Here is a 10,052-nt window from a genome sequence, read left to right as displayed (position 1 = left end):
CCTTCTCCGCCCGCCGGATCGCGGGTTCCCCGACCCAGTGAGCCCCCAGGCCGGGGAGGGGCCGCAGGAGGGACATCTGAGGGGACACCACTCATCCTTTCAAGGAAGCATTGCTGGACCCTATCCTTCCCGTCCCCGGAATCCGACCCTTTTGGCAGTGGGACTCCTTGGTTGCCCTGGGAATCAGGGAAGGCTTCCTGGAAATGGTGGCTTTCATGCTACAACTTGAAGGAGGAGATAGCTGGGCCGAGGAGGAAGGAGCAAGGAGTGCAGAGGGTGGAAGCAGGGAGGTGGGAGAAGGAGCTGAGTGAGAATTTGAGCGAGTCTCAAAGTGGGCTTCCTCCTTGGGGTTTTTTCCAGGGAGGGCACCTCCTTGGAGTCTCCATCTGCCTAAGCTCAGCCTTCCCCACCTCCTAGGGTGTCACATTCTCCCATGCCAGGCCCCGACACGAGGGGCTGTGTTGCCTCACTTGGCACCAGGCACATGGTAGGTTCACAAGGAATATTTTGTTTTGTTTTGTTTTTGAGACAGGGTCTTGCTCTGTCTCCCAGGCTGGAGTGCAGTGGCATGATCACAGCTCACTGTAGCCTCAACCTCCTGGGCTCAAGCGATCCTCCTGCCTCAGCCCCTGCCCTGGTAACTGGGACCACAGGTGCACACCACCACACCCGGCTGATTTTTAAATTTTTTTGTAGAGACGAGGTCTCACTGCTGCCCAAGCTGGTCTTGAACTCCTGGCCTCGAACTCTTGGCCTCTGAAAGCATGGGGATTACAGGCACGAGGCATATGTGTTGGGTGAAGGAGCTACTGCCATCCTCTTCCCACATCCAGTGGATCACTGAGTCCCAGCCTGTCTTCCTCTAAGCCCAGCCCTGTCCGGTTCGGGCCCCACCTTTTGCTTGCATGCCCGCCTGCCCCCAGCAGATCTCCCCTCTGCCAGAGCTCCTGCATGCCATTTAGGCAAAGACTACCCTCCTGGCCACAGTCAGTCCAGCACCCCCAGCCTCTCTTATCAGGTCAGGTGGTCCAGGTCGCCGTGCCCCTCTGCTTGCCTGCTTCCCTCAGGGGGCATCCTGTCCCCCCCATCACATCCAGGATGCTGCCCCTCACCATCCTTGTGAAGCCCTCTTAGCCCCCAGCCTGAGAGAGGCCCTGTGCCCCTCACTTTCCCTGTGGCGGGAGTCCTGTTGGCTCTCCCCAAGGCAAAGCTAAGCTGGTGGTGCTGGCGGGGGGCAGCTGGGATCAGTCGAGGTACAGCAGGTGGGGACATGGGGTCACTGCCCTTTTCCCTGATGGCCACATGGGATGCCTGCTTGTGGCTGCACAGTCCCCACAGGGCTGGGCCTCAGGCAGCAGGTACAGGGCAGCCCAGGCAGGTGCCCTCTGTGGCCCTGGTGGCAGCGCTCTCTCCCTCACTCCCTGTGAAGCGCTCAGGGCAGCCCTCGCAGCCTCAGCGGGCAGCCCACTGGCACAGCTCTGCTGAGGGGCTCTGGTAACCAGAGCTGAGCTGGTGTGGGCCGTGGCTGTGGTGGACACGGATGCAGGCTCAGGCCGGGCGGCGTCTTCTCAGGGCCAAGGGACATTGGGTTGGACCTTGGCCGCCACCCAGGGACAGCTGCAGCCCTCAGCTTTTTGCTGCATCCAGCCAGGGGAGGCCTGTGATGTCAGGCAGACCAAAGGCGGGGGACCCCCATGGCTCTGAGGTGATGGGGCTTTGTTTGCACCCAGCCCTGCCCCTCTTTCCCAGGCCTCAGTGGCCTCCTTGAACCTTCCTGCACCTTGACCTGGCTGGACCTAAGGGTCTGACACACTTTTGACCTTGAGCTGAGAGGGTCCTTGAGACCTGCATGGGGTGATGTTACTCAGAGGGAAGCAGTGGTGGGGAGGGGGCATGGGCATAGCAGGCACATGGCAGGCTGTGGGCAGGGGGCTTCCCTGAAGCCTGCCCTGGCTGGGTGGCTGGCTCTGGGATGGCTGGATGTCAGGCAGGCCTGGGCTCGCCTCCCGGGAGTGGTACCCCACGGCCTCTTGGGCATCCTGACCTGTGCGGGACACTGGCCCTCCCTTCCCTTGGAAATGGGCACTCTCCTCCCAGGACGCCTTTGCCTGCCAGCCAAGCTCAGAGGGCCTCTGTGCCTCTGCCTGCCCAGAATCCCTTCCCTCACTTCCGTCACCTCTTCCAGGAAGTCCTCAGGAAGGCTTCTTCCCTCTTCTGCAGTCCTGGCTGCACTTCCTGTGTCTCTGCCGCTCAGGCTCTGTCCATTTCACAGCCTGGGCAGAGCCCCCAGGGTGGGATGAGCAGCTCACCTGCGCCTCGGAGTGGCAGATGGGCTGAGCTTGCCGGAGATGGGACCCCGTGGGACCCCAGGCCCAGCCCCCAGGATGGGAGTGCATCTCAGAATGCGTCAGTTCCAGCCTCCCCCAGCAGGCCCAGCCCACACACCTGCCCACCCAGGGTGCAGGGGCCTGCCAGGGCGGCGTGCCCAGCGTGTGGAGGGGGAAGGTGGAGGGTGGCCACAGGAGAACAGGACCACAGGGTATGTGGGAGAGCCACGGCCAGAAACTGGGGATGGGAGGGTGGGAGGCGGGGCCCAGCCTGGTCACCATCACAACAGTCACAGAGTCCTGCAGTGCCATCTCCTACCTGGCTGAGGCGCCAGCCTGCCCCATCCTCTCCTGGTGCTGGCCCCTCCTGCCCTCCCGTCTCCCCCTGTTCAGTGGCCCAAGGAAGCTTCAGCAGGAAAACCTGATCTCTCCTCTGCCTGTGGGGCCCTCCCTGCCCTGCTGTGAGGGGATCATGCCTGCCTCCCTGAGCCTCCCTGAGCCTCCATGAGCCTTCCTATACTTGGTGACAGTGTGCGTCTCTCTGCAGCCCCTTGTGCCCGGTCTGTGCTGGGCAGTGTTTCATGGGGTGCCTGGACACCTTCCCTGCCTTTTGCCCTGGTCTTCTGCCTCACTCCTAGGGTATTAGGCTGTCCTCGACCTCCCTGCCCCTCCCAGGCTGCTTGCTCCTCTGCCCACGGGAGCTGCAGCTCCTGGGTCCTGTGGACCCAGGCCATGAGCCGATCTCCCTGGTTTGGAGTGGGTGCGGCGGGTCTGTGGCCTCCTTGGTTCCCCAAGCACCTCTGCCCATCCTGGCACATTGTAACCACTGATCTGCCTCTTCTAGAACGGTGCCCAGAAGTCCTGGGACTTCATGAAGACGCATGACAGGTGAGAGCCTGGCCCAGCCCGGCCACTGGGGAAGCCCCAGACTGATGTCCACGGGAACACTGGGCCCAGGGGGAAGGGGCCCTCTCCTCCCTGACGTTTCTGTTCCCTGCGGGGCTCCAAAAGTCCCTTCTCTCTGCCCGGCCTCTGGGTTTCCTGTCCCGGAGGGGTCAGCCTGAGGCCTGGGGGCTGAGTCAGGTCTTAGCTCAGGCCACCAGGACTGTGATGGTGGGCAAGTCCTCTCGGGGCAGGGAGAGGTCATCCTGGAGCCTTTGCCCCTAGCATCCAGGGTCTGGGCTGGATGGCAACGTGGGTCGAGGAGTGTGGCTGGTGGGCAGCTGGTCAGTGAGGGCCAAACGTCCTGTCAGTCACCCGGCCGCAGCTGCTAGCACCCTGACCTACTCAGCTGCCCGTGTGTCCTTCCCTGCCCCCTGCCTCCCATCCTGCCAGCTGGAATACAGCAGGTCTGGGTCCTGGCCGGACTGTGACCCTGGAAAGCTCTTGTCCTGCCTGGGCCTCAGCCATCCTATCTGAGCAAGGGGCCTGACCTCCCTGGGCTGCTGGCAAGGAGGTGGGATGGCCATGCTGGGAACAGAAAGGTGGGAGGCAGGGCCCCAAGCAGGGCCAGTGGAGTGCTTCTGTGCTGAGCCCCTCCCACCGTACACAGCGTGACCGTTCTCTTATTCAACTCTTCTCGGAGGAGCCTGGTGTTGGTGAAGCAGTTCCGGCCAGGTGAGGCCAGCTGGGGTGGGAAGGGGATCTGCAGGGTCACCTTCAGGTCCCTGTGGTCCTGAGGGTCTGAATATAGATGTGGGAGGGGGCTCCAGGGGAAGCTGAGGCCCTGTGAGGGGGCCTGGCTGCACGGGTGACTTGGAGGTGGCCACCACGTGGCTGTGAGCATAGTCTGGCTTCCTCCCACGCAGCTGTGTATGCGGGCGAGGTGGAGCGCCACTTCCCAGGGTCCCTAGCAGCTGTAGACCAGGACAGGCCCCGGGAGCTGCAGCCAGCCCTGCCCGGCTCAGCGGGGGTGACAGTTGAGCTGTGTGCCGGCCTTGTGGACCAGCCTGGGCTCTCGCTGGAGGAAGTGGCTTGCAAGGAGGCTTGGGAGGAGTGTGGCTACCACTTGGCCCCGTCTGATCTGCGCCGGGTCGCCACATACTGGTGAGTGGGACCAGGCCCTCAGGTCTGTGGCGTGGCTCAGGAGGCGGGAGAGGCTTTCTGGGAGAGGGTGAGGGCCCCGTCCCTGGGAGTGTGCAAGCAGGATGGATTTCTCCTTGTTTTTCAACATGGGATTAGGGGAGGGTGGGACAGAGCGCGCCTTAGATCCTAAGCCAGGCCGGAACCTGGGCTCTTGGGGCTCTCTGGAGCGTCTCAGCCCCATGCCTCCAGCCTGCGGCCCCCAGCCGTGTGGGGCAGGCCGGGTGGCAGCTGCTGCTGACAGGTGCCTCTACTTCCTGTAGGATTAAGACCGGGTGCTGGGGGTGGGGGTGAGTCACAGCTCTGTTCTCAGAGGGTGGCTCAGGAATGAGGGAGAAGCTGTGTCCTGGGCTGGAGAAGGGGTGGCTCCAGCTCCCCTGGGGAAGAGGCACGGCCTGGAGCCTGTGCTTTGGGACGTGACCCCACCCAAGTCGAGGCGCCAACTCCTGCCCCATAAGGCCTGCCAGCTGGGGTTGCCTTCCCAGGACAAGATGTTGGGATGAAGCCCATCCACTTCCCCAGGGACACTACGATGGGCTCCTGACTCCAGCTGAGGTCTTGGGGAAGGAGGAGGGTGTCACAGAGTCCCCCCAGCCCCACCAGCTGAGCACCAGCCTCCACAACCTCCTCCAGAGGCTAGGGCCCACTCCACTGGGAGAAGCACCAGATGTCTCTGAGCCTGTCAGCCCGGCACATGGGCCACTCAGGGTTGAACCTGCGGCCCTCCCGCCTCAGCAGCCTCAAGGACTTCACCTGGGTGCGTTCCTGCCTGGGTAGGTGGACTCCAAGTTAAAGGCAGCATTTCCACGCTGGGCCAGGCTCACCCCTGTAATCCCAGCACTTTCGGAGGCCAAGGCAGGCGGATCACCTGAGGTCAGGAGTTCGAGACCAGCCTGACCAACATGGAGAAACCTTGTCTCTGCTAAAAATACAAAATTAGCCAGGTGTGCTGGCAGGAGCCTATAATTCCAGCTACTTAGGAGGCTGAGGCAGGAGAATCGCTTGAACCCAGAGGCGGAGGTTGCGGTGAGCCGAGATTGGGCCATCGCACCCTAGCCTGGGCAACAAGAGTGAAACTCCGTCTCAGCAAAACAGAATTTCCACGCCGAAGGGTGGACTTGGGTGTGAAGGATGGGCCTTCGTTTTCTGCAGGTGTACACCCCGTGGCCGGCCATGCCCACTGTGCCCCCACCTCCCTGGCCCATGGTACTGAGCACAGCTGGGAGGCATGGGAGGGGCTGGAGTCCCCTTGGTCCCCCTGGAGGAGGTGGGCCTGGGCAGAGGGGCTGCACGGCATAGGCTCTCAGGGCAAGTGGTGAAGCAGCCCTGGCCGCGGTGGTTCTACTGGCACAAGCTCTGGGCCACAGCCTGATTGTGAGGGTGCTGGGGAGCCAAGGAGGGCTCTGGGAAGTGGGCATCCTGCTTAGACTTGCATTGTGAAGAGCAGGCCGTGGCTTCAGGGATGCAGGACTGGAGATGCGGCCGACTAGGGGTCAGGGCGTCTGTCTTTGAGGGCCTGATGGGGGGCTGGACTGACAGCAAAGTTTGCCCACCCTGTGGCAGGGCCCGTGGCTCCTGTGTCTGATTCTGGAGGTGAGCCAGGCCTCTTACCTGCCGCTGCAAAGGACAAGGCCCGGGGAGGCAGTCAGCTTGGGGCGTGATGGAGTGAAGTTGGAACGTGCCCTGGGGTGGGGGAGGCATTGCCCAGCCTGGCTGGTAGGTTCCTCTCAGCCCGGGCCAAGGGCCGGGCCTGTCTCCTTCACAAGCCAGCGGAAACCGGGGCTGGAAACCCCAGACCCGCCACTTCCCCCAGAGGTGCAGCTGTGGCCGCCACCGGAAATGGGCCATCAGGAAGGGGTCTGCGGGAGGTGAGGGGCTAGAGGGCAAGGAAGCAGCTGGGTAAGGTCAGTCTGGGATGGGGAGGCCTTGGGGGTGGGGCATGGAAGCCCCCAGTTCTGTTCCCTGCCCATGCATGTTGGGCCCATCTCAGAGGGCGGCCTCCACCCTGCAGGCCTCTGGCTGGCCTCGGTTCATGGTACCCGACAGCCCCTCCTGGGGCGAGCCAGGGCTCCCCCACCCCCTGGTCATCTTCTCAGATGCCCCTCAGTCCCGTTTCTCCCCAGATCCACACCTCGCTTTCCCCGTCCTGTTCCAGAATGCAGCCTGGTCCCTCTGCCATCCTGTCCTCCCAGCCTGTGGTCTCCCTCCACACACGCCAGTCCAGGCACCTTCCCTTGGTGCCTGACCCCTCCTGGCTGCCAGCAGCCCCCTTCTGGCCACTGCCCACTGAGGGAGGGGGCTCCGTCTCACCCCTCCCCAGCCTGGGCCACTGGGCCTGATCCTGGGGACCTCGCTGCCACCCCACCCCACTCTGCCATGCTGTGGGGGGGTCAATGCATGCTGTCCCTAGTTTGAAACTTGTGTCCTGTGGGTTCCTGGTGGGGAACCCTTGTGGGAAGGCCATTCCCAGCCTGCTGGGTTTGTCCCTGCTTCCCAGCCAGCTTGTGTCCCCAGGTATGGGCTGGGGTCTGGCATGGGCCTCTGCAGCCGGCCACAGACTGAGGGGCTCCAGACAACACCGGGAACAGCCTCACGGTGTCTGTGGTTGGGGGCTGCATACAGGGCTGGGGTCTTCTACTCAGCCTTGACAGGTGGCAGGTAGGTTGTCCGCCGGATCTGCAATCTCATGGGGGCATGGCGTATCCTTGGCCCACATGGTTATGGCAGAATTCACGTCCTGGTGGCTGGCAACTGGGTCCCACCTCTCTGCTGGCTGTTGGCCCCTCCCAGCATGGCGGTTGCTTCCTCTTCAGGGCCAGCAGGACAGGTCCGAATTTCTCCCTCTCTGGCGTTGAAACACTCTCCGGAGGGCTTCCTGATTGGGCCATGCCTGCCTAGGATGCTCTGCCTTTTGATGAGCTCAAGTCACTGCTTAGGGTCCTTAATCACATCTACAACACCCTCCCCACCTGGCGAGTACAGCCTGATCAGGGAAGGGATGCCCTGCTGGTGGAGGGGCCACAGGCGTGCACACCAGGTGGGCATCCGGTGGGAGAGGGCATCCCACAGTCCTGCCTACTGGAGGGCTGGAGGGAGCAGAGTAGAGAGGGTGAGTCGGAGGGTGGTAGAAGGACCAGGGGGCCAGCAGGGCGACTCAGCAGACCCTGTCTCAACCCGTAGGTCTGGAGTGGGACTGACTGGCTCCAGACAGACCATGTTCTACACAGAGGTGACAGACGCCCAGCGTAGTGGTCCAGGTGGGGGCCTGGCAGAGGAAGGTGAGCTCATTGAGGTGGTGCACCTGCCGCTGGAAGGCGCCCAGGCCTTTGCAGACAACCCGGACATCCCGAAGACCCTCGGCGTCATCTTTGGTGTCTCGTGGTTCCTCAGCCAGGTGGCCCCCAACCTGGATCTCCAGTGAGATCCAGGGTTCTAGACAGAGGCCAGTCTTGGCCACTTACCCTACACTCTGCAGACCCAATAAAGGCTTACATAGCTCCAGCCTCTGCCTGCTGGTTCTGAGCTGTGACCAGGGCCTTGGAGAGGACTGGGGAAGGGGCGGGGAGCAGCGACCCTGACCTGAGATGGCCCTCGGGACACGGCGAGCTCTCCTGTAGCAGGAGCAACTGGTGGCAGGCCATGCAAGTGGCTGCTGTGGGGCTGAGGACAGGCCTGGGGATGCCATGGGCAGGGCCAGGCTGTGCCTTCTCTTGGAACTAGGAGGGGTGGGGTCTGGGACTCATGGAGGGTGGCATGGCAGGCCCGGAGGTGGGCCTGCTGGTCACGTGGCTGCAGCGTGAGCTGTACTCACAGGAGTGGTGGCTGAGCCAGTCCTCGGGTGTCGGGATGGGGCAGGCAGCACTGCAGGCTGCTCACTGCAGGGAAAGTGCGCTGCCTGCTCCTGGGGCAAGTGAGCGGTCCCCACCCTGACGAGCTGGGCTAGAGCCACTCCACAGGAGCCTGGAGCCAAAGCTGCCCCATGTCGGGGGCCCCAGTAGCTGTCCATGCACCCCCGACCTTGGAAGTTTTCCAGGGGACCTTCCTCGGCCTGTGGGGTATGCAGAAATGTCTGCAGGCCCCCAGAGGAGGGGGTGGCACACAGGGTGGGGACACAGGGCCAGTGTTCTCCTTGACATGGGCCAGGTTCCTGGTGCTAACCCGATCCTGGTCCCGGAGCACAGCCTCAGCCTGGGCCGCCCAGCACCAGGCTCTACTGGCCCCTGAGCATCTCTGGCCTGTATGCCTTGGCCTTGCCTTCTGACATGTCCTGAGGGTGGAGCTGTGGGAGGTGCGTGCAGCTCAGAGCTGCTTCCCAGGTGCCCACAATGCTTGTGGGGCAGGAACCCCACTGGCCTGGTCTGCTTCCTGGGCCACAGGTGCACAGGAAGGGCTCCACAGCTAAATGGCTGTGTTGGCACTGGTTGTGGGCATTTGAGGGCACTGCTGGGCCATCAGTCTTGGGCAGGATCCTCTCCTGGACATCATTAGGTCCAGGCTCTGGCTCCCAGGAAGGTGGAGAAGGGGACTGTGAGGTGAAGGGAGCCTCAGTACCCTGCAGGGGGGCACCCTGGGTGGGGAGGTGGGAACTGACCCCCTGTTGTCATCCAGCACAGTGCCAGGCAGCCTGGCATTGGAGGCTGTCCTGAGGAGGCTGTACCTCAGGGGCCCACAAAAGCAGTGCCACCTGTATGCAAATGCTGACTGTGGCGCAGGTGGAACCCTGTGGGCATCAGCAAGGCCAGTGACAGGGCTGCCGCAGAGGGGCTGTCTGCATCAGCAAGGCCAGCGACAGGGCTGCCGCAGAGGGGCTGTCTGGTATGAGGTGTGTGCCTGGGAGAGGCGGTCACGTATGGGTGCGTGTGTCTTGGCCAGCCTCAGCTTCCCTCTACCCAGATGAGGCCGCAGCAGGATGTTCACAGGACAGCAGCCCTGCTGTGCTGCCCTTACCAGCAGCCTGCCTGGTGACCCCATGAGAGTGCAGCGGGCCCTCCGGGCTGACCGGCAGAGGCTGCCCACTGCCTCAGAGGGACCTCTTGCAGGCACCAGGTGGGTCTGGCCCCCAAAGCACCGAGGGGACAGGTGACAGGGCACCCGGACCTGGGTGCAGTCCAGCCCCTCACTCTGCTCCGAAGCCTGATGGGGTGGGTCAGCAGGCAGCGCTGCCGGGCCTAATGGAGCTGGCATTGATTTCCCAGCACTGGAGAGGGGGTTGTAACCGGAAACTCCCCTCCCTGTCTGCTATATTTAGCACTGCAGGACCCGGCGGAAGCACAGCTTACTCCAGAACCTCGCCGGCTCTGTCCAAACCCCTGGCAGCCTGTCCCCAGCCTGGTCCCCAGGAGTGCCCTATGGGCCCAGAGCCCCTGGCCACGCTGAGGGGCTGCACCCTTGCCCTCTGCACACAAACTGGGCACTGCCCGCTTCAGAGCACACCCCAGCCCCTCAGAGCACAGCCAAGCCCCTCAGAGTGGGAGCCCTCCAGGCTGGGGGATGGGTGGCTCTGGGAGGCTGGAGGGTGCTGTGGTCCAGCGGGCCGCAGGACAATGACAAGGTCCCTTTCTAGAAGAGACTGGGGAGCTTGGTCTGGTGAGGGTTGGGGCTGGAGCCCTGGTCCCCGCTGGAGCCTCAGCCCCTCACCCAGCA

The 10,052-nt window shown here is 63.3% G+C and overlaps 1 protein-coding gene across 1 annotated transcript in view; it reads left to right on the top strand.

The window, feature by feature from the left end:
- NUDT14 (nudix (nucleoside diphosphate linked moiety X)-type motif 14) overlaps positions 1–7,910 on the top strand; it is a 9,703-nt gene extending 1,793 nt beyond the window's left edge. Inside the window, exons 2-5 of the mRNA XM_011982902.1 lie at positions 3,172–3,215; positions 3,880–3,944; positions 4,136–4,373; positions 7,590–7,910. Of these exons, the coding sequence (XP_011838292.1) occupies positions 3,172–3,215; positions 3,880–3,944; positions 4,136–4,373; positions 7,590–7,830 (588 nt within the window). The 3' untranslated portion in view covers positions 7,831–7,910. The remainder of the gene's footprint in view (positions 1–3,171; positions 3,216–3,879; positions 3,945–4,135; positions 4,374–7,589) is intronic.
- The last annotated feature ends 2,142 nt before the right edge of the window (positions 7,911–10,052 follow it).

The sequence above is a fragment of the Mandrillus leucophaeus genome, unplaced genomic scaffold (assembly GCF_000951045.1).
Source record: "Mandrillus leucophaeus isolate KB7577 unplaced genomic scaffold, Mleu.le_1.0 Scaffold244, whole genome shotgun sequence".
In the NCBI taxonomy this organism is placed as follows: domain Eukaryota; kingdom Metazoa; phylum Chordata; class Mammalia; order Primates; family Cercopithecidae; genus Mandrillus; species Mandrillus leucophaeus.
Note: the sequence above shows the minus strand (reverse complement) of the source record. Positions and strands in the feature narration are given on the sequence as shown.